We start from the raw sequence: 25086 nt of genomic DNA on the forward strand, positions 1-25086 counted from the left end.
CCTGCGAGAGCTTTTTCTGACTTGCCGAAGAGGCGGGATTCCCCCTCTGCCAAAACATGGACTTGATAAGACTTCTCTTGATCTCGCCTATAGCTAGGACACGCTTTGCGCCTTCAGACTTGAACGTGAAAATAGAGTCGATATTTTCAGCTATGTTTTCCTCTGAAACCGGCTTGTTATGAGACGACTGTAAAATCGATGGGTAAGAATTCCACGCAGACAGCACCACATTTACGACCTCTGTGTTGAACCAATTCTCGCAGTCGGCTTCGGTCTCGAACCGCCACTTCCGGCTATTCGGCGGCTCGGCAGGCTGGCTAAGCCTTAGGTTATCATCTTCATAAAGGGGAAGAAAGGCATCATCGAAGTTGCGTAGGTGATACCGTCGTTGGCCACCATGGTCCGACAAGTGGCGTTCACAATGGGTTTGTAATTACGAGCCCATCGTTGGTCAGAGTCTGTCAAGTAAAGGGGGTTATGGATCGGGTTGGAGGGATGCTCAAGAATGAGCTCTTGTGCGGTGTGGCTGGTCATCATCCAGATGCAGCAGCCCGCCGCGAGCAACGATGCGAAGCAGATGGGTGAGGGAGAGAGTAATGAACAGATGAATTCATATTAAAGAGCTGCCACAGCAAGCTATAAGTACGTTAACGTGTTGAAACCGGCCTCCTCCGCCCCCAAAGAAGGGCCAGCGTGATTGAACACGAGGGCGGATGTACTCGTCCACTTTGAGGGTGCTGCCTAGATGCCAAGGTGCTCAGAGCCAATGGAGAAGTGTCCTTAACGCCTCAATTGAAGAGCTGCGAGAGTGCAAGTAAGGCTGCGAAATCGAGCACTTTGATTTGTGTTCAGAGGTTGTTGGTTGGAGCATGTTGGTCTGCGTACGCTGCATGGTTGGGGGCGTGAAAATGACCGTGGTGAGCGCAAAAGGGAGCCAGGTTCATATCCCAAGAATGAAGAGAAATAATATTATAAAAAAAAAAAAGTAATTAATATTATGTTTTAAGAATTCATCTCTTAATTTACTCATAATTTAGCTATGAAGTTAATCTTTTTTAAATTTATCGCCCAAAGATGTAGGTAGGTAGGCATCCTTCAACGACTGCGTGGGGGCTGGATTCAGTGCAAGGGTGGGTTAGCCCATGACTAAGCCTAATTAAGCCACCCATCCATAGATCTCTGTCAATGTGTTTCTCTCCTTTTCATCAGGCAGCACACAGCATCAACACTCACAGGATCTTCTTCTGAAAATGATTATATACCTCATGAATCAATATGGACGACGGAAGTCGATCTGTATCTCCCTGTGACATACCGAAGGACATGTACCAACGTAAGGTCGTGCCCTACCGGAGGACTATCGTATGAAGGCCCTGTAACGCGCTCCTTTAGGAAAAGGCTCTCACCAAAGGCACAGTACTTTCGATATGGCACTCGGATCATCGAAGCCACAGGAAGTGCCTCAGACAACTGCCATGTAAATGTTCTGCGCCTTCGGGTGCGCAGGACTTTTATCGAGCGAGTCATCCAAGCCATTGTTTCATTCCTTCCCCTTGCATGGGCGTGTTGGATCCGGTCTAGGTTTCCGGAATGGTGTCTACCCGAGAATATTGTCCTCAAGATCCAGAAGGATGGCTGGGAGGAAGAGTTTAATATGGAAAAGGCAGCATACGAAAAGCTCGAGCCCGTGCAAGGCAGTGTCATCCCCCGCTGCTTTGGGCAGATCGAATACGACGGAAAACGAGCCTTGATACTTTCCGACATTGGAGGATACTGCATAGCGACACCAGAAGGAGCAGTGTTAGACGAAAAGGATTTCCGTCCCCTGTTGAAGAAGGCTCTGACCTCTATCAGCAAGCTAGGTGTCTCCCACGACGACAACAAGCTTGACAACTTTCATCTCGTTACGGAGGACGGAAAGGACAGGGTCATGATAGTAGACTTGGAAATGGTGGATACAGGCCTGCCAGAGGCTGACTTTGCCTTTGCAGCTGAGGCGAGTGAGGATTTTCTGATACAACAGTATCGGCAGCATTTGGAATGCATGGAGTACGACGGGGTGCTTCTCCCCAAGTGGCCACTCAAGGCATAGTTATCTTCTTGAGAGAATCAACCAGGCGGATATACCAATTGACATTGACCAACAAGGCAGAATTCAAGGTGGTTCTGAACTATTAATGTGATTGGTGTGTTTACGTCGTCATGTGAGGTTGGTCCGGGCATCCTGCGTTTCACTGCACGTCATCTTGAAACAAGCAACTCTCACTTGCCAACATACTTAGAAGACACTTGGAGCTGAACTTGACCGTCTGGCAATAAGTTCTGTATTCTATTCAATCATGTCGACATCTTTATTCTCTCCCCCTCCGCCCGGCATCTACGAGTACACCGAGGTCCTCACGTTTCACTTTTCTGATACCTCTGTTCCCCCAGCGCTCTCTGACGAAAGTACCGCCGTGGGGAAAGTATGGGCATCTACACTCAAGACATATCTTCGGCTAGAGCAAACCGGTATAGTCTACTGGACCCTTATACATGGCTCTCCCCAGCGAGCCAAGTTATTCATCGGTACTTGAACTCCACCTTTTCCTTGGACGTTGGGTATCCTAACTCGTTATCAAAGACTGGAAGACGAGCCTTGGGAGAGATCAATTTCAGTCAAGCACCGAGTTGGAAAACCTTCGCATGGCCTGGAGCTCCGTCACTTCAGCACCCTTTCACTCGATTATTTACCGTCTGCCATGGGGCGGCCACAGAGGGCACCCAGGGATGCACAGCTCATATGACACCGTGTCTAGCCTCTTCACCTTCGATTTCTCCGTTACTCTTACAGACGAGGACAAGGAAAAACTGGACCACATTCTTTCACAGTTTGCCAGATCTGTTTTGCAGAGTCCCGGTGGTGTGGTGTCCTCATATTGCACCACTGGATGGGATGTGAATAACACTTCTTGCTGCGGAATATTTCGCTATATAGGCATCCAAGAAATGCAGTCTTTCCTTCAGCAGAACCAGATATTCGACGAACTGCGGTCACTTGCTACCAACGGCACCGAGGTGGAGTTTATGGAGGTGCGTTGCTATGCGCATGGATGGCAAGGCTCAGTCGACAAAACTTATCCCGAGAATCCAGAGTCAGGGGCATTCTTCGCGAGTATGAGAGAACTGTCTCAAGCAATTGGACCGCGTGAGCCGGGACGCCCGATGTTTGGCTAGGTTGATCTACTATTTTATCGACGGCTAGGCATTAGCATTGAACCCTTGTATCAAGACTCAGATAGCGCGTTTCTTTCTTTTTTTATTATTATCATAGGTACTGAGCAATATGAACAAAGGTATCCTTTTTCAAGAAATCAAGTTTCGGCTGCGAGCATCCAAGGTTCTCTCTTGGCTTTCTGCAATGGGCCGCAAATGCCGACATTTTGGCCGCTAACTTGCCGCATTGTTGCCGCAGCATGGGTTGTGGTGGGGATGCAATCTGGGGAAGTCTTGGCTTTCAAGATGGTCATTTTATAGCGGTGCATCTGGAAGAAACTCAACGCCGAGAATGCCTCATCAAATCTTGATGGCTGTGAATCATGGCTTGAAGAGTGCAATTGTGTTTGTTCACCGTTGGAATTCCAGGTATGGAGTTTACAGTAAGAGCCAAGCCCACCCACGTTTTATGGCTGCGACGCGAGGAACTCAATCGCCCATTGACGATGGCATCGCAGCCTCCCAAAACCTAGCTTCACTCCCGTTATTCCCGTTTTTCCCGTCCCTACCGCCTAAAAACGTGCTGATGACCAGCCTCAAGATTGTCATCCCCACTCTGCTCAACCCTTTCGTCTCTCGAGCGTCACGGCGCAGGGCGACTCTGGCCAATTGAACAGTTTGATCGTCGTAATTGCTGGGTTTTGTCAATGCATATTTCGTGATTCTCGGCCGGATGACCGATGCCGGGGTCGGAGGCGGAACCCCGCGAAAAGTCAAGGTGGGCTCCGTCAAGGGCGTGCCGGACATGCGGACGAGTATTACTTTTACATAAACCCCGGGTACCTCTCTCTCCAGCAATGATCTTTTTTGTTCCAGTATCTTTTTGTTGGTCTTTTGCTCAAAATGACGGCGGCCGAGATGAGGGACAGTGTCTGCCCTACACCCATTGACACCGATCCAGAGTCTTCACTTGAGAAGAAGCACCATTGCTCTGATGACGACATCTCTTCTACCCTCGACGGCGACGAATCAGACCAAACATGCCCAACTGACCCTGGAGAACCACCCGACGGCGGCCTACGAGCCTGGCTACAAGTCGTAACAGGTCATCTTGTCGCCTTCAACTCTTGGGGCTACCTCATCAGCTTTGGCATCTTTCAGCCCTACTACGAGGACAAGTTCCAGCTCCCGCCGTCGACCATCTCGTGGATTGGGAGTTTAGAGGTTTGCCTCATTTTCCTTGTGGGGACTTTTTCTGGTCGCGCTTTTGATGCGGGATACTATCGCACTGCACTCCTCATCGGTCTGTTCCTTCAGACTCTTGGTGTCTTCATGACCAGCATTGCGTCGGAGTACTGGCAAGTCTTGCTAGCTCAAGGCATAGCTCAAGGACTTGGCAACGGTATCGTCTTTGCTCCGACAATAGCCAACATGTCGACATACTTTACAAAGAAAAAGACCATCGCCATTTCCGCTGGGGCCTGCGGTGCAGCCACCGGAGGCATGGTGTTCCCCCTGATCGCCCAACAACTCATGCCCAAGATCGGATTCCGCTGGACAGTCCGAGTAATGGGCCTAGTCGTTCTCGTGGCGTCCATCCTCATCATGATCCTAGCGAGGACGAGATTACCTCCGAGAAAGGCTGGACCGCTTGTGGAACTTGCGGCGTTCAAGGAGCTGAGCTACGTCTTGTTTGCCGTAGCCATGTTCTTTACTCTTTGGCCGACGTGGATCTCGTACAACTATGTAAGTTCGCTTAATGAGACTGTTTGTTTGGCTGGTTGCTCACGTTTAATAGGCTCGTCAATACGCGACTGACAAACTGCACGGAACGGCTTCGGACTCGTTTACCATCCTCATTGTCATTAATGCCGTGGGCATACCGGGACGGATGGTGGCAGCTTGGCTTGCAGACCGATATTTTGGCGCCGTCAACGTCTTCATCCCAACTATCCTTTCCGCCGGCATCTGCATCTACATGTGGTCCCAAGTCCACACCCTCCCCGGCGGCTTCGTCTGGGTGTCCGTGTTTGGCTACTTTGGCGCCGGCATCCAAAGCCTCTTTCCCTCGACGTGCGCGAGTCTAACAAAGGACCTGAGTAAAGCAGGAACAAGAATCGGCATGGTTTTTACAATCATTAGTTTTGCTGCTCTCACAGGGTCACCGCTTGCTGGCAAGTTTATGCAGATGACGGGCGGTGATTATCTGGCTGCGCAGATGTGGGGAGGGTCGAGCATGATGCTTGGGGCGGCATTGTTGTTTGCGGCGAAAAAGGCTGAGGAGAGACAAAAGTCATGAATTGGATATGATATTGAATAGACATAGACTGTATAGAATACCTACATGTATACGACATTTCACAGCATGTTTTCGCGTTGCAATTGGCTGCTGTGAGACTCAACTGAGAGTCTCGGCCCCGCGCCAACTGTATCCCCGGATTTTCGCGGTACATGAGGCTTCTAAAAATTCAACCTCAACTCCCCCTCCAACAACCACAATTCCAACTTCACACCCCCCAATCTCCTCTCACAAGCCATGTCCCCGGCGCCATGGATATGCAGGAGCTGCACCCGAGCGCTGGCTCGCTCTCACGTGCGCCAATTCGTGCGCTTCGCCTCCAATGGTTCGTGGAACGCCATACCTCGAGGCGAAATGCTCTAGCTAACGATTGACTGTAGATGCCTCGTCGCTTCTTGCTCCCGCCCTCCTTCACCGCGCTCAGTCCATGACATCCGAGTACGACGAACTTCAAAAGACTCTCAATGCTTCTTTCGATTCTACAAAAGCTAAGCGCGTCGGCGAGCTTTCTCGGGTTGCCGAGGCTCTGAAAGCATGGGAAAAGTCGCAGGCTTCTGTCGCTGAGCTGACAGCCATGCTCAACGATCCAGAGCAAGACGCTGATCTTGTTTCTATCGCTCGCGATGAGCTAGAGAGCGAGACGGGAAAGCTTGAGTCCCTTGCGAGGAACCTCTCTGCCAGTCTCACCCCGCGCCATCCCTTTGCCGATTTTCCCTGCATGATCGAGTTCCGACCCGGCCCCGGTGGTCTCGAAGGCCGGTACTTTACCGATACGCTTTTCAAGATGTACAAAGGGCTCTGCATGCGAAAGGGCTACCGTCACAGCGTGATGAAGTACGAATTCGCCGACACAGCAGGCGACTCATCCTCCTCAGCCGGCGAAAACCCCCTTCAAGAAGCCGTCCTCGAAATCCAAGACCAAGGCGCCTTTGACCTCTTCCGCAGCGAGGCGGGCATGCATCGAGTCCAGCGCATCCCCAGCACCGAGAGCAAAGGCCGCGTTCACACGAGCGCCGTCGCAGTATGGGTTCTCCCCTCGTTTCCTGAGAATGGCACTGGCAGCGTCGACTTTGAAGATCCGGAGAGCGACTTTTACGTGAACCCTCAGGAGGTCAAGATTGAAACTATGCGGGCTCGCGGTGCAGGTGGACAGCACGTTAACAAGACCGAGTCCGCGATTCGAATGACGCATTTACCCACGGGAACGACGGTGTCGATGCAGGATCATAGATCGCAACAGAGAAATCGAGAGGAGGCGTGGAAAATGATGCGTGCGAGAATTGCGGATCAGAGGAGAGAGGCAAGAGAAGAGGAGGCTGCAAAGTTGAGGAATAGTGTCTTGTCCAAGACGCAGATCACACGAGGCGATAAGATCAGGACGTACAACTATAACCAGGATCGATGTACTGACCATCGCGCGGGGATAGATGTGCATGATTTGCCCAATGTGCTGGAGGGAGGAGAGAAGCTGGATAGGATCATGGATGGCGCGAGGGATTGGCTCGTCGGCAGGGACATTGAGCTCCTTGTCACAGAAGAGGAAGCAAAAGAGAAGGAAAACAAAGGCAAGAAATAGACACAAAGTGTATAAAAGTGTAGAATAGTATTGGTTGTATTATACAGGACCTGCTGTAAGATGAATGAGATGGTCTCTGCTGACGGCATGAATACAAGACGACATATCCTCTCATGATAACCCTTTCGTAGTCTTCATCTCGGCATGCAACTGAATTAGACACCAGATTATACCCATTTTCAAGACACCAAACTCCTGGCAAGATCACAACCAGGATATCCATGTCTTGCGCTCCCAGCCATCAACTCCATGCAACGTTCAAGAACTCCGTCAAACGCATTAACCCAAATCTGATGGAGGATCTCACATGAGACCTCCTAGGACCACCTTGCCGATACTGGCTACTTCCGTCTTGATATGATGTCGGCTCTGATCTTCAAATTCTCGTACAATACCCTGCACGATAATCTTTCGCACTCGTGAGTCGGCTTTGGTAAAGAGCTCAGCGACGGGAGCGGAGCACTCGCGGGGTGAAGGCACAAGAGCCAAGAATCGGGTGTAACAATCGATCAAGACATCGCACAATGTCGCAAACGTCTCAAAGTAGTCGGGATCGAAGGGTAGTGATGGTGTCAAGAGATGCGTATACTCTTCACCAGGAAGCAGATCCGTTTCTGACGCCGCAAAGTTCATAACTGCCGGCGCGGGTCCACCAGCCGCGGGCACAGGAGCCATCTCGTCTACCATGGGATGCATATCAGCGGCAGATGTTGATCGTCGCGACTTACCGCCCGGTCGGCGGAACATGCTGGGAAGACGGGCGCGGGTCAAGGAAGCGGCTGTCGAGGAGTCGCCGTGGAGTTGCTGGAAAGAGTCGTATTCGGAGAGGAGGGTGTTCAGACTTCGCAGAAACTCGATCGGAGTGGAGGAGTAGAGATCGACGACGGTGGGGAGAGAGAGGCCGAGGAGGAGATGGTTTGTTGCTTTGCGACCGAGCTTCCGTGTGTCAAACGAGGGCATGCGGTGGAGGTCTTGTTTTTCGAAGAGGTAGGTCTTGAACCAGTGGACACGGCCTTCATGACTGCATGCTGTTAGTGTGCGATTATAGGAATATGCTGTTGGAAAACGCACGCTTTGCGCAAATAGTCAAGCGTCGAAATGCGCTTGTTGGCGAGCTCAGTGACATGATGGTGCATAATGCTGGCTTCGCTCTGCTGCCACACACCAGTCGTGCCAGGCGCACCGTTTGAAGTCCCATGAGACGTCATACCGCCGCCCAAATGAATTGTTGATCCAGTCGCAGTGCGGTTCAACATCTGAATGCCCAAGTCGGGAGCCTGTGGGAGATGATGACCCTCGGCGAGATCGGGTCGGGGTGATATTTTGGCAGCGGCAGCCAGCGCGTATTCAGGGAGGGCGGGGGGCGCTGCTGCGTCCGTCACGTAGGCATTTGGACCGTTTCCGAATGAACTCCCGCGGCGGCGCGATCCGGACAGCGAAGACTTGCGCGAGAAGGAGGGCTTGCGGTCCTTGATCAGGAGGTTCGGGTGGTTGGTGTTGAGGGGGTCGACGCCGTGGCCGTCGCGAGTCGTAGGGCGGGAGGCGGCGGCGTTGGAGGAGGAGGAGAAGATGGAGGTCGAGAAGATGGGCGTGCCGGTGGAATTGGGTGTCTTGGGCGGCATTTTGGGCGGTCGGTGGGCTTGTGGTTATTAATTAGAGACTATGGAGTGTGTGGTAGGTAGTGTGCTGTGCGAGTCGTTTGAGAGGCTGTGCGGCAGCCGCGCGTAAGGGATGGCACACTCTGTCGGTAGGATCGGCAGGTAAAGGATGAGACAGCGCAGCTGCTTTCGAGCAAGAGTCAGAGCCGCAGACGGTGGTAGCGTTGCAGCCAAGCAAGGGGGTGGGTGGAGGGGGTGGTATGGAGGGGAGGTAGGTAGGTGAAGTGGCGCTGAGGATTGCGCCTGTTTGGCGACTTTCCCAGCTCGAGCCCCTGGCTGGGAGGTTGTATCGGTGGCGGGTTCGAGGGTCGATCGTGATGAATGATGCTGTGAGGGATTCTTTAGCTGGCAGTTGTTGATGTTTCTTCAGGCCCGCCGCCCCTTGTTTGGACAAAAAAGTGGATATCAAAGCGGTGATTGCATTCGGCAAGGGGTAAGAAGGGAAAAATAGAAGATCCAGAGTGGAGGCGAGGGGCAGACAGGGATGATGGGTTAGGGGACTTGGCCACGCTACTGCAAGCCATTCGACGACATGTGCATTCTACATGAACTCCAGGTTGTCATTACTCGTGTTTTGATCCTATTCGATGTCGACATTTCATCCTGTCGGTCATACATGAACAGTTACCTATTGTCGTTCTTGTCACAAGACTCTATACTGGCTTGTTTGTCCCACTGGATGTACCCATCTCCAGTAGTAGACGCTGAGCTATAGGTTAGGAGGCGCCAGAGTAGATGCAGAATCACAATCCTCAACGCATGGATGTATCATTGTGATGAACTGTTTTGAAAGAATTACGTGTGGAAATTTTGATCCTTAGATCATAAGATTAGGCATCAACCCATTCTGTCAACGAGGGCTTCCTTACCCGTAACTAAACGCCAATTGTGAGCAGCACGACCGTTTCCAGTTTGCGTCAAGTCCCCCTTTCATCCAACAAAGAACGTCACGGATTATATCACTCTGCACTTGATGTATCATAGAAGGTTACAATAACAGAGTTTATTTACCCAAACATCAAGACACGTCGCCTGAATTTTGACTCAAGGGATTTTCTTTGCTCAGTTTATCAACACACGTTTCTGTTACTTCTCTCTTTCGTCTCATCTGCGTTCCTCTCCGGGCCAGCTCCCGAGAGTCGCAACCCTTGGAAGTGACATTCGGCACAATCTTCACTTCATGTCCTCATAAAAATCACATTTTCAAAGTAAACGCCATCTTTGAAACATCAACCGCTGTTCTACCATCAATCATCTTCACACCACCACCAAGAGCTCTACCGTCGCCGCCATGTCTGCACCGATGAGCTGTCCCTCTTCGCCTAGGAGACCTCCACCGCCACTGGCACAAACAGGCACTATCTCGAGAGATGACTACTTCTAGAACCTCCCCACAGAACTCCGCATCGCAATCATGCACCGATGCCACTCCGCCATCGAGATCAAAGCCCTCATCTTGGCTTCGTCTACTATGCTGGCTTGCCTGGAAGAAAACAAACCCCGTTGTCTACAAGGCGTGGCAGAGAGGCTCAAGTCCCAGATTCAATCAGACTCTCTGCTTCCGCTGGCTTTGCTGGCTGGTCGCCTTCGGCACGTTCGTGAGAAGTACCAAGGATCCTCGAGAGGAATCCTGAGAAGCAGGATACAGCAGGTCCTCAAAGAAGAGATTGACTTTAAAGGATATGAGGACAATTTGATCGCTCTTTGCTAGCTTACCGCCCTCTTCCACAACGGCAAAGAATTCGTATCGTAGACCGGCCCACAGATTCCATCGATGCCGCTTCCTACACCACTTCCTACGTCGTACTTTATAATATCAATGATGCAAGGATTGGTGGAATACAGCGAGATGTGGGAAAGAGAGGGATTAGAGGTATATTTACGTTTTAATGGCTACTGCGATGCCTTTTTCTACGGCCGCGAGCCCCTGTTTGAGGAGAGTACAGCTCTTGAGGAGCAGTTCCTCCGTCTCTCTGGCATCGGAGATAACAGGACTGAAGCCCTCGTGGTATTCTGCAAGATCATGAAAAACATCCTTCTAGGTCCCTGTGAGTTGGGAGAGGGGTGGGGCCCTTTCTTACTCGGGCTGGCGAACCCAAGCCGCGAAGGCCCAAGGCGAAACTGGACGACTGAAGAGATGGAAATATTACTTTCCACTCGCCATGCTCGAAACCCAGGACAAAAGAGACCCCATTTCTTGGGAAAGCGAGACCTTTCGTCGCCTTGATTGCATGGAGAAAAATGTGCATCGACTCTGTGGTGATGATACCTATATAGGTGTGATAGGACGCCACCCTTCTCTCATGGGATTTCCCACGGGTCTTCACATGTGCCAGTACTTGCCTAAATATCTACCACAATTTCAGTTTTGGATATTTCAAATCTTCAGTATAGGCGGATGTAAGTGGCTGGCCGATTGGACGGCTAGCTGAGAAATGGGCATAGGCTGGCGCTGGCGGTTGTGGCTTTTCTAGATACAAATATTCATTGCTTAGAGTGATTGCTTTCTCATTGTTCAAAATTCTTGAATCCGCGCTTCAGCGGGACATCCCGGACCAATATTTGCGACTATTAGTCCAAGAATAATGATAATCTTGATTGTCTAGCAACCACCGTCCTCTCAGTCACTCGCATTCAATGCATCATCGATAATCTTCCACGTGTGATCCCTAACCCTCTGAATCTGCTCCTGACTCCAAACAAGTCGTCCCACTTGAGCGGATTCCCACGCGTACTATCCAGAACGACGAGAACCTTTGCATCGTCTTCTAGAACAGGGCTTCGCTCACGAATTGGCAGCTATCTTGCATAGTAGTGAAGCGCCATCTTGCGATTGATTCCTTCAGGAGTCGCAGTCCGCCCCGCCATTGAGGTGATGCCCTGAGTTAAGACAAGTAAGTCAAACTGCTGCTCCTTTGCTGACTTATAATTATCGGTATAGAGCTTAATTGAACGCATTAACGATGCATCCAGGGGCCTAAACTCGTGGTTGGCGTGAGGGAGGCTCCTTGGCTCTGTGCGGCCGGTAATGATGACGGTTAAGGAGGTCGAAGCGGCAGCGAGCTGGCAGGCTATGGCATAGCCAATACCGCCTATTCTGCCCATTACCTAAGATTTTATAGCCATGTTGATATGTTGACTTGAGTGTGAGTTGTCATTACGAGAAGTGTACGCCGTGTTGCTTTTAAAGTTGGAATCATCGCTCGTGTCGACATGGACTTATTAGTCCACCATCGAAGACCTTTATGAATAACCTTGCGCATGAATATGCATGTCCTATGTTGCTCATTAAACCAAAGTTCTCGTGAAAAAGGGTTAGCCTGTAGCAGCTAGTGTATGAGGACTGCGCGGCGGTTTGGCAACTTGCGTACACCCAGGCATGGGCACTGGCATTTAACATGAACCGACGACTAGAGACGCGATATCCTTCAAACCGGATCCTCAATACGTATTGGGTCAATTCCTACCATTTCATTCTGTTGCCCCATGATTAAGCAGCAACTTTTCCACCGCGAGCCTCAATTTCTCCCGTTCTTCATCGCGATACCACATGTCTTCCCCAAAAACGCCTCCCTCATCTGTCAAGTCTGCTCGAGCAGCCGCGAGCGCAGTGCTAAACCTCCCAACCTTGGTCCGCAGATTCACTTGAGCCCCAGCCTCCAGCAACATCTCGACGCCCGATAGAAATCCCCAGTAGGCTCCTGCCATCAAGGCCGTTCCAAAGTCAACCTTCTCCCCATCGGGAATCTGGTCAACTTCTACTTCTTTGTCGAGCAACAATCTGACTATATCGTCCGACCTCGAGCACATGGCCGCAATGAGAGGGCTTCCGTAGAATCCATAAGGCACGCGAAGACGGACATCTGCCCCTTTCTCCACTAGGCATCTGCAAGCGATGACATCGGTCGTCGCAGCCGCTACTAAGGCACTACCATATGCTCCGGTTGGGACGAGCGCATCCACATCCGCCCCCTTCTCAATCAGAAGATTGATGAGATAGAGGTTGCCATCCCTTATATTGCAAGCAGCGGCAATAAGAGCGCTTCCGAAATCGCCCACTTTAGCAATCGCATTGACCTCTGCTTTATTCTCGAGCAGAATATCGATTGCATCTCCGAGCCCGGGTACACAAGAAGCAATGAGAGCACTCCCATAGGTGCCAGTCGATGGGAGATAGTCCACATCTGCTCCATGCTTGACGAGAAGCTGGGCTATCTCCACGGAAATTTCTGATTCCTCCTCGTTTGCGGTGGCAGCCGCAATCAAGGCAGTCCCATACTCCCCAGTCGACACTGACAGCTTGGCATCTGCACGGTTATCAATGAGAAGCTGGACCATTTCTAAATTCTTCATGGCCGCCGCACATATCAGGGCGCTGCCATAGTCTCCAGCTTTAAGGAGCAGGTCCACTTCTCCTCTATTGTCAATGAGAAGTTGGGCGGTTTTTGTGTCCCATTGGGCTGCAGCAAGAGCGCTGCCGTAACTTCCAGCTTCTAGCAGAAGATTCACATCGGCCCCCAGATTGACCAATAGTTTGGATACGCCTACATTGCGTGCTGCGGCGAGAGCGCTCCCATATTCGCCGTCCTGGAGGAGCAGGTCCACCCGGGCTCCTCGGTCGACGAGAAACTCGATAACATGCGTGTGTCCAGATGCTGCCGCAGCGGCGAGAGGACTGCCAAAGCGCTTGCCATGATTTGTAGGATTCACCGGGATCCCTCGTTCGATGAGACTTCCACACAGCGGTATGCAACCTGACATAGCCGCCATGGTCAAGAGACTCTCTCCGTCCCTATTCACGGCCAAGTGGTTGAATTTCACGTTGCCCGGCTCCCACCAGTCTCTCAAGGGGTAGAAAATGGGATAAACGCAGACACCAAAGAGAGGATTGGATACGGGGTCAACGAAGGAGTCATACACTAACTGCGTAGACGACCGTAAGGTAGAGTAAGGATTGTTGAGGGCGTACCGAGTCCATCGGATGTAAGGCATACTGCTTTCAGTCGGTGTGCCGAGAAACTCCTTGACCATGGCAGCAAGTCTGTTGAACGGTGCGGTCCGGAAGTCGATGCTATGATTGTCGTATGCTTGGACATAGACCATCCAGTCCCTTCGAGCAACGTTTTGAAGGCCGGAACGACCAATTATGGGATCTAGATCTTTCTCTGTGGGTGTAAGAGCCCCTGGACCACGGCTGCCATCACTAAGTATGAGCCAGTTCCATCCTTCTGGTTCCTCTGAGTCATCAGACGGGACAAGCAGAAGGAACAACTTGGCCATCGTAACAAAGAAGTGAGCAGTGGGCTCCGTGAATCGACCCTCGAGATACTCGACCACCGAGAGGTGGCACGGCCGACAAACGCTGGGAGAAAAGGACGATGAGTTGTCTTTCATGAGCAGGTTCGCACACCAGCCGAGAAGTTGCTCCTCTGTTACTTCGCCAGGCTCGTCAATCACCCTAGCGTCGGGGTCTATACGTATGGCGTTCAGAAGCTCATGCATAAATGGAGGTTTGGGCGAGCCCATGACCCACTTCAGGGCTCTCAGTGCGCGAATTCTCGAGTATTTGGGACGGTCTAGGATCCTCTGATAAATCTCATCATACGATGACTTGAGATCTTCTGGAAGCTCTCCTAGCCTGGTCCGGAGGTCCTGCTCATTATCGACGATCCTGAGCTGATCAACTTGTAGCCTCGCCCACTGAAACTTTCCATCGCTCTTCTCGATCAGTGTCCGGGCAATTTTTTCTTTCAGGGCTTCGTTTTTCGCCAACGCTGGGGTCCACGGGGCCCGCGAGTCTTGACTGTATATACTCTCCTTGATGAACTCTGCAATATCGTGGCTGTTGTTCCAGGCAGAAATCTCAAGATTGGGGAGGCGGATGAGCCGTTGCCGAATGTCTCCTTCTGGACGGCTAGAGATGAAGATCTTGACAGGTCGGGACGAAGATCTCGATGCCCAATCGAAGGTGTTGAGCAACAACATTCGCTCTTCAACCGGGCATTCATCCAGGGCGTCGAGTATGATGGTCGTGTGAGGATAAAAGTTGAACAGATCGAGTATGTATTCCTTGCATAGACCAAATGTCCATCCTCCTCCCTGCAGCTCAGACTCGTCGTATAGCTGCTTTAGCTTGGAGTGGAGATGGCTAGAGAAGGATCTGAGTGATGAAAGCTGTCTGATGAAGCTCCGGAGGACTGAGAGTGCCTGTCGACGAGCTGGCTCAGTTTGATTGCAGTAGAAATAGGCGAATCCTTCATGATTTCGTTGGCCTCCAAGGTTCTCTGCGACCAGATCAATGACTCTTGAAGTGATGAAGGTTTTGCCTGTGCCTGCTACAAAGGAATTAGAACAACGTCCTTGGGACGCACGTGCAAGGAATCTTATACTCACCAAATCCTTGGAGCCAGAATGTGGTGGAAGAGGTCTCACTCCGCCACTCATAGAATTTTGGCTGTTTAGCAATCCAGTAGCAGGTACCTTTGGTCCTCGCCTCCGTGACCAGCCTATGGTGTTGATAGTACTTCAGGGGAGAAATCCACTCAAGAATGCGCATCAGCTCCTCAATCTCCATCTTTTCAAGGGCTTTCTGGACGTTTTCGTCAATGCGAAGAACGGGCTGTTCAAGCTTTAGGAGAGATTGAAGCTTTTGTATTTGCTCTTGAGACTTGGAATCAGCCTCGGCACTCCGCTTGCTCTCGCAGATTGAGGCTTCCTTGTTGACCTCGTTCTCGAACTTTTCAAGTTCCGAGAGAAGGTCTGCCCCCTCAGTTGGCCTGAGGACAGCAGAGAGGGAGCGGCGTGCCGTGCCTTTGCAGAGGAACTTGCCCACTCGTGCGAGGATATGAAGGAGTGAGGAATATAGGTCAACCAAGGCCTTCTCGAGACCACTGGCAACCTGGGCATTGATTGTGTTGCAGTTATAGAGCAGCTCATAGATCTGGCACCTGTGGACAATCCTTGTTGTTTTCTCAACGCTGAGTAGCGAGAACGCCATGTGTTCTTCGTATGAAATTGCGGATTGAAGGATAAACCTCATCGCGGCCCACGGCAAGGCTGCATGTCCAGGGTCGTACTGGACAATCGTGTCGCCAACCTCTTTAAACTTGTTGAGCCACGTGATAGCGTTGCTGGCCAGATCGGATAGATTAATGGTGGTTCTGAATACTTGGACAGTTGTCCATCTGTTGGCTTCGCATTCTTGTCGCTTTTGATCAACTAGAGCAATGATGCCACGGACTCCGGGGCCAGACGAATCTAGGAACTGCTGGGAGTTGCCGTTGATCCACGCCTTGTCGTCTTCTGAGAGCCTTCCCATGGCTTCATCCCATAGGTTGGAATTGACTTGCTTCTTAGTTTGCGCGTTATCTGCTGGACTTGTCACGGCAGAGGAAGATGGCGCATCGTCTTTCGGCTTTGGAGGATCAGCGCGTTTCGGCACTATCGACGTCAGTCTGAGCGCAACGAACTGCATTTACTAGGAAAGAGGCTTGCCATTGGAGTGTTGTTGAGAGAGCGTCGACTTGGCTCCTGCCGGATGTGCAGGCTTGTCGTCTCCATCGTGACTTGAAGGAGAAATACCGCAGCACAGCATCCGACGCATGGTGATGTCTTCTGCTCCACCCAGATCGGGTGCGACGTGTGGGAACTCGGCTGGAGACCGAGTGGTTTGGTAGAATCAGTCAAGGGCGTAGAAGTACGCTTGAGGAAAAATACAAAGGAAGAGGGTGAGAGGAACAAGATGAAATTGATTCATGTGGCCTCATGGGCCGCTTTGCCTGTGGGCATGGTGCGATGATGCACATGGGCCAATAGCAGAGCCAGGCTCGACAAGGGGATGGACCAACACCTTGCGGACTCACGGCGGCTATGAGGCTGGGACGACCCTACGCCCTTGATTAAGCGCCGAACAAGACGAAAAGTTGAAATTGACACGACTGCCTCCAGCCTTTCGAAAGAACTATTACTTACAATCGTTGGGGATTTGACCGGTTGTAACATGCCTGCAACTCTGACTGGCTACAACCCTGTTGCGAGATATTTATATCACACTCATCCTCCTACGGTTTGTGTGGGCCAGAACCTGCCGAACAGATGGTGGCTATTTCGCCTTGTCTATTTCGGCTGGGGCGTAGCATGACATCGAACAAGAGAAGGGATCGGGCTCCCGACAAATTTCAATGCATATCAAGGCCACCAACTCAGTGTACGCCTGACCCAAAGGTAACCAGTTTTATTGGAGAGCCAAGACCTCAGCCGTGGGCAACACATGCAGTCAGCAAGCCACCTTTTAAATCCCATATGAGGCCTCACCTCCATAGTGACTGCACTTGTTCAACGACACACAAAATGAATTTGTAGCGTTTCACAGTATATGTTTTTTGCGACGTGTTGCCATGTCTTGATTAACATGCTGGTGATTAATCCTCTTTAGAGCCACTATGACACTCAAGAATCTTGAGTCAGGTTCGGACTGGGACAAAGATCTCTGCAACTGAAGATTGAAACTCTGTCATGGAAGATACACTGGTATTATATTCCACCAAGGAGTAAAAACTGTGATTAGGTCTAGGTATAGGTATTTAGGGTAGGGAGAGAATGTATTTAAAGTACCGAACTGTAGGTAAAAAAGACACTAATACTTGAGTGGCACTGTCTATGGATAAAGGCCTTAGTGGTCGAGAGGCCTAAGAACAAATACTAACTAAGACCTTTATATCCAAAACTATAACATGCCCCAGTTCTATGATAATCCTACATATATGAATGTGACGAACTTCTGTCGTTCTGTTACCGATCTAGGTATTCTCGGTTACCTCAAGCTTGCTCTATCTCAAGCGGTAATTCTAAACCGCTAGTCTCACGTAGTTACAATCTTCTGGGGTATTTTGACCAATGCATTCCACAACCAAATGGTCGCGCGACCATTCAGTCACACCAAGTACAATGGTGCGTCAGAATAGCCGAAGACCACTTTTTAGAATGCCTGTTGATAAATAAAGCTAGTTTTTTTTTTGTTTTATTTTAGCGATTTGAATGAAGAGAATGCCACAGTATGGCAGATCGGATCTTGCTGCTTGCTCTACCCGTGACCGCAAGGAGCTCCGAGCATCACCGAGGTCTACCTCTCGTCACATCGCATGCATCAGCACAGATGGATTGGTCATCACCTGCAGTTCGACAAGCCCCCGAGACATTGTGCCTTATAGTGGTACTTGCAATACATAATCACCACGGAATTCAAAGACAGTGACATCCCGGGGTGGCTGGAGGCGGCACAGCAGCTGTTGTGCAGGAAATCCCAACTCCACCAAGCAACACGACCTTCCATATTGGTGAAATGAAGCATCGACTAAAATTAACACTGCCACAATTCGAAATGAACTTGTAGATAATTGTCTCCAGTACAAAAACATGGAATGTTGTGCCCTCACCGTCGATGACCTCACCAATACTAACGCGAAGCTTATTCCCAACAAGCTTAATTTGCATGGTGGGTCGCCAAGACTGATCCGACATGATCTTCCTGGTTCTTGGCCTTGGATCAACCAATCTGAGCTTTCGAGTGTCATACCGAGATGAAAACTCCATCGAGCGGATTTCAAGGAGAACTCGGACGGATCTTTTGATGTTTTGTCCATGGATCAGATGTCAAGTCCGTTCCTTGACATGTCTTTCTCAGCACTTTTGTCAACTTGGCGCATCATCTCGATGCCTCACCGCCATGGGACATTAGAGCACAAGAACCGAGCCAGTCTTTGGGCTCGAAAACCCTCCGGCATTTGATTTTGCTTTGCACTGCCTCACGCGAGCGGCCTCCCCCCCGAAGTTTAGAAAAGGCCATCCCCTGCCCAAGTTCCACCAAGCCGAAGCCCTCCGCTGGGCCATCGAGTCGATGACACGACTACCTAGAGATACACAGCCCCCTTGAGGCTTTCATCATCTAGGAAGGTGACGCCTTCAAGGAGGCAATTTTCTAGCGGGGAGGCATCCCAAGAGTGCGCGTCTCGGCGATTTCAAGATCTAGATGCCTCCGCAGAAACGGAGATGATGTCCTGTTGTAGAAAAGATGTGTTTAGCACAATGGCTGTGTTTCTGAGACTTTTCACGTGTTTGAGGTTAGCAGAGTACTTGTACTTGATGGTGATGGACTTGCTCGAAGGGGTTGGAGGGGCGTTGCACTGCCCCCTTTGGCGCGCGACGGACGCGTCGCATTTGAGTTGATTTTTTATTGTTGGACGTGATCAAATACCTCATCAAATTTCTCTTCACGAGCTCGCGTTGGCTCTTTCAGGGGAACGCGGAGCTGTGTTGCGATATTCACATGATTCATCAGTTGAAGTTTAACTGAGAAACAAGGTCGTTTAAGACGTTTTGGCTGTACGGCACCTGTGTTTGGCCTAGGTCTGTGCTTGGTAGTGAGGCACCAAGGCATCTTGTCTTGGGCAGTAGACGACGCGGCAGTTTACGAGAGTGTCGTCGAGAAAAAGCCGGGCTAGAGTAGTGAGAAACTTGGCATTGCTAGACGAGTTTGACCCAGCGTAATATATGCCGCAATTGGATCGACACCTGTCAGGGCGACAAGCAAAACGCCTAGTCTAGGTGACTGTCAGAGGCGCATGCGGATTGGTTGCCACACACCCCAAGACCATGTACCTCGCCGAGCCTATTACTGCCTCGTCCGTGTAGTTAGCCTTGAAATACGGTGTACACCCAGGCGTCTCCCTGCCTACGAGGCAGGCTGGGGTTTGACTTGATACACTTCCTCTCAGCATAGCCTCACTCATCGGGAGTTTCGTATATTCCAATCGTTTTGTACTACTCACGCGGCCTCTGGCTAAGCCTCACTACACACCTTCGCCAAGCTTAAAATCGAGCACAGTTCCCCTTCTTGGCTCTGTCCCCTTTAAGCTTATTCCTGTCTTTCTGCTCGATTTACTTATCGTAAATTTAATTACCATGACTCACCGAACAGACGAAATCCAACCTTGCACCCCTACTCTTACCGCAAAGCGTTCACGGTTAGGCTCAGGGGACCAGTCGAGCCTTTCCGACCCATTTGTTACAGCGTCGTCTTCCGGTGGTTCTACGTCGGAACTAGAACACTTTGAAGTTTCGCTACGGCCGGATCCAGGAACCGAAAATGACTTTATGGTCGACAACAGCCCCTTTGCCTTTTCCCCTGGACAACTCAACAAGCTGCTGAACCCAAAGTCGCTGGATGCCTTTCGCGCTTTGGGAGGCTTGGGGGGCATAGTCACTGGCCTGCAGACGGATGTTGCTTCGGGGTTAAGTGCGGAGGAAACGGCAGTGGGGAAGAATGTTACCTTTGAGGAGGCCACCGGGTGGCAAACAACCACAGAAACCACCCCTACGAAGCAATCCCCGTCGACACCCGCAAAAGAGCCCACGAAAGAGCCTTTCGGTGACCGTATACGAGTTTACAATCGCAACGTACTCCCCGCAAAGAAAGCTACGCCGTTTTGGAGGTTATTATGGAACGCATACAACGATAAGGTTCTCATCCTCCTCACGGTAGCGGCCGTCATCTCTCTTGCGCTGGGACTTTACGAAACATTTGGCGTTGAGCATAAACCTGGTGATCCTACTCCAGTTGATTGGGTTGAGGGTGTGGCCATCTGTATTGCCATCATTGTTGTTTCCTTTGTTAGCGCTGGAAATGATTGGCAAAAGGAGCGAGCCTTTGTCAAGTTGAATGCCAAGAAGGAGGATAGAGAGGTCAAGGTTACTCGTTCGGGCAAGGTGGTTATGATCAACGTTCACGATGTGCTCGTTGGTGATATACTTCATCTTGAGCCTGGCGACCTTGTGCCGGTTGACGGTGTCTTTGTTGATGGGCATGATCTTAAGTGCGATGAGTCTTCTGCTACCGGAGAATCGGATGCTCTTAAGAAGACTGGAGGTATGGCTGTTATGCAGGCATTGGAGGCGGGAAAGTCCTCAAAGGGTCTTGATCCTTTCATCATCTCTGGTTCCAAGGTTCTCGAAGGTATGTTTTAGCACCACCGATTGGCTTGGCATGTCACTAACAGCAAATACAGGTGTCGGCACATTTCTTTGCACCTCGGTCGGCGTCAACAGCAGCTACGGAAAAATCATGATGTCTGTCCGCACCGAAACCGAAGAAACCCCTCTTCAGAAGAAGCTCTCCAAACTCGCCAGCTCCATCGCATACCTCGGAAGTACTGCAGCCGGTCTTCTCTTCTTTGTCCTCTTGTTCCGTTTCGTTGCCAATCTCCCCGGCGATAACCGTCTCGCGACGGACAAGGCTTCGTCGTTTATGGATATCCTCATCGTTGCTGTCACCATCATTGTTGTCGCTGTGCCGGAGGGTTTGCCTCTTGCTGTTACGCTTGCTCTTGCGTTTGCTACGACAAAGATGTTGAAGGAGAATAACCTCGTGAGAGTTCTTCGGGCGTGTGAGACTATGGGTAATGCGACTGCTATCTGCTCGGACAAGACGGGTACTCTGGTAAGTCGCACTTAAGGGATCACAGACATACGGATTGATGTTGACCATTATTATAGACAACTAACCGAATGACGGTTGTCGCTGGCACTTTCGGTAACACCGACTTCTCCAACACTGAGAAGCACGACACCCCAATCGCCACCTGGGCAAAGAAGCTCACGTCTGATGCCAAGGACATCATCATTCAAAGCGTTGCCATCAACTCCACCGCCTTTGAAGGTCAAGAGAATGGCCAGACTGTTTTCCTCGGTTCCAAGACGGAGACTGCCCTTCTCGATCTTGCAAAGGAACATCTCGGTCTTGAGTCGCTGGCCCAAGTTCGTGCCAATGAGGAGGTTGTTCAAATGATGCCTTTCGACTCGAGCAAGAAGTGCATGGGTGCTGTTATCAAACTTCGGTCTGGAGGTTACCGCCTTCTCGTCAAGGGTGCTTCCGAAATTCTTCTTGCCTACTGCACGGCCAAGGCCGACATTGACACCCTCGAAGAAGAGCCTCTCACCGATGAAGATTGCCAGACCTTGAACGATACCATTGATGTGTATGCGAGGAGGTCTCTCCGGACAATCGGTCTCGTGTACAAGGACTATCCCAACTGGCCACCTTCATCTGCCGAAGTCACTGACAACAACCACGTCGACTTTGCGTCTGTTCTCAGTGAGCTTGTCTTCCTCGGCGTTGTTGGCATTCAAGATCCCGTCCGTCCCGGTGTGCCCGAAGCAGTGCGCAAGGCTCAACTTGCTAAAGTCACCGTCCGCATGGTCACCGGTGACAACGCCACGACTGCTAAGGCCATTGCCAAGGAGTGCGGTATCTACACCGACGGACTGGTAATTGAAGGCCCTGACTTCCGAAGACTCTCCGAAGAAGAGATGGATAAAATCTTGCCGAATCTTCAAGTCCTTGCTCGATCCTCGCCTGAAGACAAGAGAATTCTTGTCATGAGACTCAAGCACCTTGGTGAGACCGTGGCTGTCACTGGAGATGGTACCAATGATGCTCCTGCTCTCAAGGCTGCTGATATTGGCTTCTCAATGGGCATTTCTGGTACTGAAGTTGCCAAGGAGGCTTCGTCGATTATTCTTATGGATGACAACTTTACCTCTATCATCACTGCCCTCAAGTGGGGACGAGCTGTCAATGATGCCGTCCAGAAGTTCCTCCAGGTATGTCATTTACACCCTAATCACAAGTAACACACACTAATGGACACAGTTCCAAATTACCGTCAACATCACTGCTGTTCTCTTGGCCTTTGTCACCGCCGTCTATGATCCCGACATGGAATCTGTCCTCAAGGCGGTTCAACTCCTTTGGGTCAACCTCATTATGGATACCTTTGCCGCTCTGGCTCTCGCTACTGACCCTCCCACTGAGGAGATTCTCGATCGCCCCCCTCAGGGCAAGGATAAGCCATTGATCACCGTTACTGTAAGTTCACACCTCTAAATATCTCGTACCAGTATGCTAACATGCAATGCGCAGATGTGGAAGATGATTATCGGTCAAGCCATCTATCAACTCGCCATCACCTTTGTCCTCTACTTTGCCGGCGACAAAATCCTCGGCTACGACACCTCCATCGAGAGACAAAAGACTGAGCTCGACACCGTCATCTTCAATACCTTTGTCTGGATGCAAATTTTCAACATGTTCAACAACCGCCGCCTCGACAACAAGTTCAACATCTTCCAAGGCGTCCAGCGCAACCAATTCTTTGTCCTCATCACGCTCCTAATGATTGGTCTCCAAGTCATCATCATCTTCAAGGGCTCGAGAGCTTTCCAGATTATCCCGGATGGACTTGATGCTACGCAATGGGGTGTTTCCGTCATCACTGCCCTGTTCTGTCTTCCCTGGGCTATTCTCATTCGAATCTTCCCTGATGAATGGTTTGCTGCCGTTGCTGGATTTGTTGGCACGCCTTTCGTGTTTGTCTACAGGTTCTTGCTTGAACAATGGAGCAAGGTCAAGGGTGTCTTTTCCAGGAGAGGCAAGAAGAATGGTGATCCTGAGGCTGGTGTCACACCCGCCGCGAACTAGACGAGAGGATAATACGGGGCACAAACATAGAGGTTAGGGACAGCTGCAAAGCACAAGGGTAAGACCAGCGATGTTTTTCTGTTATTGGTTTGTACGAGTATGTTACTGTTGAGATGTACGATTGTATTTGTTGTCATTTGCGTTGAGTTATCTATTTCTTCATTTTTGAGAATCTGCCACGTAACAAGGCAGATCACGACAAGACTAAAGTAATGCCTAACGAGATACGAATAATACGAGATTTTAAACAATTTGTTCAAAGAGCATCATACCATCACCAAGTACCTAATAATTTTATAGATGTGCCGCTTTTGATGGACAACGGGCGTTAGACACTTAGGAAACGGCAGTTTTCGCAATACAAACATGGCCGCCGTATCGAGCCCGGTACAAAGAGTCCATATTATATCCCCACTTTGTCCAGCTCATTCTCAGTCCAGGTCCAAAGCTTTTCAGCCAGTTCATCATCCTTCCCATCATCCGTTGCCAGACCTCCTCTTCCAATGGGCTCATAGTACTCCCCGCTTTTTATATCCTTCGAAACTGAAGCCCAGAGCTGGTTCTTGACTCCTTTCTCAACAGGTGTCAATAGCATGATCTTGATGATCACCCGGAGGATCCAACTGATGCCTGTTGCCTTTACCGCCAGCTCAGTCTGTACAAGGCCAGGGTCGATAGCAGACACGGTGAGATGAGGGTACCGCTTGGCGAGTTGTCGAACCCAAAGCATGTTTGCTAGTTTGCTCTGGTAGTAGCATTGAAGTGGCCCCGTGGACTCACCCGTTGTGCGAAGCGAGCTAAAGTCGAAGCCGCCCTTGCGTAGGTAGACATGACCATGAGAGGCGAGACAGACAACTCGGGGCTTTGTCTCTATTTCTGCTTGCGAGGTCTTCTCCAAGACCGACAGTAGGAGCTTCGTGAGGTATGCGTGTCCCATGTGATTGGTACCAAACTGGATCTCGTAGCCGTCTTTGGTGAGTGCAGACGGAACTGCCATGATGCCAGCATTGAGCATGAGTATATCGAGGCGCTCCGATTGCTCAAGAAAGGCACGTGCCGCCTGGTGTATAGAGTCGAAACTGGCAAGATCCAACTCTAGAAGCTTGATCGGCGCATCTGGAACTTGCTGCTTGATCTCGGTGACCGCAGCGTCGGCTTTCTGAAGGTTTCGAGTCGCGAGCCAGATCTGAAGAGGTTTATGACGAGCAAATTCGAGGACGGCTTGCTTCCCAAGGCCGGTGTTGCCTCCTGTGATTAGGATCACCTTTCCGTGGAGTGATGGAATGTCCTTTTCTGGATTGAATGACATGGAGCTGCTGGTGAAGCACATTGTGACAGGGTTGAAGAGAAGAGAGTTGACTACTTGATAGATACGATGAGAAGATGGTAGAAAATCCAGTCGAGGAGCGCTTCGTTCTTATAATGGCCAAAATGGTCGCCACGATCTGCTTCCTTGTTTGTATTTTTTTTTCGTTCTAAAACCTCCAAGCTTGTGAACTCACCTTGCGAGCCAATTTCACCATGGCTTCGACTTCGATTTCTTACATTTTGCCATTTTTGTCTTGGATCAGCGGCAATGCAGGCAAAGCGGATGACAATACAAGAAGCACGAAAGATATTGAAAAAATAGACCATCAGGTAACGCACCAATCATTGCAGAAGACTGGCTGCTTATTTGTGTTCAAGATTTCTTAGGCGCAAGCGGCAAGTGATGATCATTTCCTATCAAAGTAATCAGTACGGTCTTGGCGCGGATCTGAGCTGACGCTGATGGTGTCCCTATAAAACCAGAGGGCGCCATGAAGTTGGATCAAACTCTTTTTGG

At 50.5% G+C, this 25086-nt stretch overlaps 9 protein-coding genes across 9 annotated transcripts; 6 read left to right on the top strand and 3 right to left on the bottom strand.

Moving 5' to 3' along the window:
- Positions 1–1275: 1275 nt before the first annotated feature.
- Positions 1276–2092, top strand: NCS57_01076700 (uncharacterized protein; the record flags this gene model as incomplete). The annotated part of the gene is made up of 2 exons (XM_053060501.1): positions 1276–1362; positions 1418–2092. The coding sequence occupies 2 exons, from the start codon at positions 1276–1278 to the stop codon at positions 2090–2092; spliced, it is 762 nt and encodes a 253-aa protein (XP_052910895.1).
- Positions 2093–2339: 247 nt separating this feature from the next.
- NCS57_01076800 (uncharacterized protein) lies at positions 2340–3216 on the top strand (the record flags this gene model as incomplete). Its single annotated transcript, XM_053060502.1, has 2 exons — positions 2340–2568; positions 2624–3216. 2 exons carry the CDS (start codon positions 2340–2342, stop codon positions 3214–3216), a joined length of 822 nt encoding a protein of 273 aa, XP_052910896.1.
- Positions 3217–4098: 882 nt separating this feature from the next.
- On the top strand, positions 4099–5494 carry NCS57_01076900 (uncharacterized protein; the record flags this gene model as incomplete). The annotated part of the gene is made up of 2 exons (XM_053060503.1): positions 4099–4941; positions 4994–5494. 2 exons carry the CDS (start codon positions 4099–4101, stop codon positions 5492–5494), a joined length of 1344 nt encoding a protein of 447 aa, XP_052910897.1.
- A 237-nt stretch (positions 5495–5731) lies between these two features.
- On the top strand, positions 5732–7070 carry NCS57_01077000 (RF-PROK-I domain-containing protein; the record flags this gene model as incomplete). Its single annotated transcript, XM_053060504.1, has 2 exons — positions 5732–5819; positions 5875–7070. 2 exons carry the CDS (start codon positions 5732–5734, stop codon positions 7068–7070), a joined length of 1284 nt encoding a protein of 427 aa, XP_052910898.1.
- Positions 7071–7373: 303 nt separating this feature from the next.
- NCS57_01077100 (uncharacterized protein) lies at positions 7374–8692 on the bottom strand (the record flags this gene model as incomplete). The annotated part of the gene is made up of 2 exons (XM_053060505.1): positions 7374–8091; positions 8142–8692. The coding sequence occupies 2 exons, from the start codon at positions 8690–8692 to the stop codon at positions 7374–7376; spliced, it is 1269 nt and encodes a 422-aa protein (XP_052910899.1).
- Positions 8693–10142: 1450 nt separating this feature from the next.
- On the top strand, positions 10143–10439 carry NCS57_01077200 (uncharacterized protein; the record flags this gene model as incomplete). The annotated part of the gene is made up of 1 exon (XM_053060506.1): positions 10143–10439. The coding sequence occupies one exon, from the start codon at positions 10143–10145 to the stop codon at positions 10437–10439; it is 297 nt and encodes a 98-aa protein (XP_052910900.1).
- Positions 10440–12199: 1760 nt separating this feature from the next.
- Positions 12200–16331, bottom strand: NCS57_01077300 (NACHT domain-containing protein; the record flags this gene model as incomplete). Its single annotated transcript, XM_053060507.1, has 3 exons — positions 12200–15063; positions 15122–16168; positions 16223–16331. The coding sequence occupies 3 exons, from the start codon at positions 16329–16331 to the stop codon at positions 12200–12202; spliced, it is 4020 nt and encodes a 1339-aa protein (XP_052910901.1).
- Positions 16332–19687: 3356 nt separating this feature from the next.
- Positions 19688–23261, top strand: NCS57_01077400 (Calcium-transporting ATPase; the record flags this gene model as incomplete). Its single annotated transcript, XM_053060508.1, has 5 exons — positions 19688–20738; positions 20791–21221; positions 21278–22384; positions 22434–22649; positions 22704–23261. 5 exons carry the CDS (start codon positions 19688–19690, stop codon positions 23259–23261), a joined length of 3363 nt encoding a protein of 1120 aa, XP_052910902.1.
- A 403-nt stretch (positions 23262–23664) lies between these two features.
- NCS57_01077500 (uncharacterized protein) lies at positions 23665–24591 on the bottom strand (the record flags this gene model as incomplete). Its single annotated transcript, XM_053060509.1, has 1 exon — positions 23665–24591. One exon carries the CDS (start codon positions 24589–24591, stop codon positions 23665–23667), a length of 927 nt encoding a protein of 308 aa, XP_052910903.1.
- Between the last annotated feature and the right edge of the window lie 495 nt (positions 24592–25086).

This window comes from Fusarium keratoplasticum, chromosome 8, assembly GCF_025433545.1.
Source record: "Fusarium keratoplasticum isolate Fu6.1 chromosome 8, whole genome shotgun sequence".
In the NCBI taxonomy this organism is placed as follows: Eukaryota; Fungi; Ascomycota; class Sordariomycetes; order Hypocreales; family Nectriaceae; genus Fusarium; species Fusarium keratoplasticum.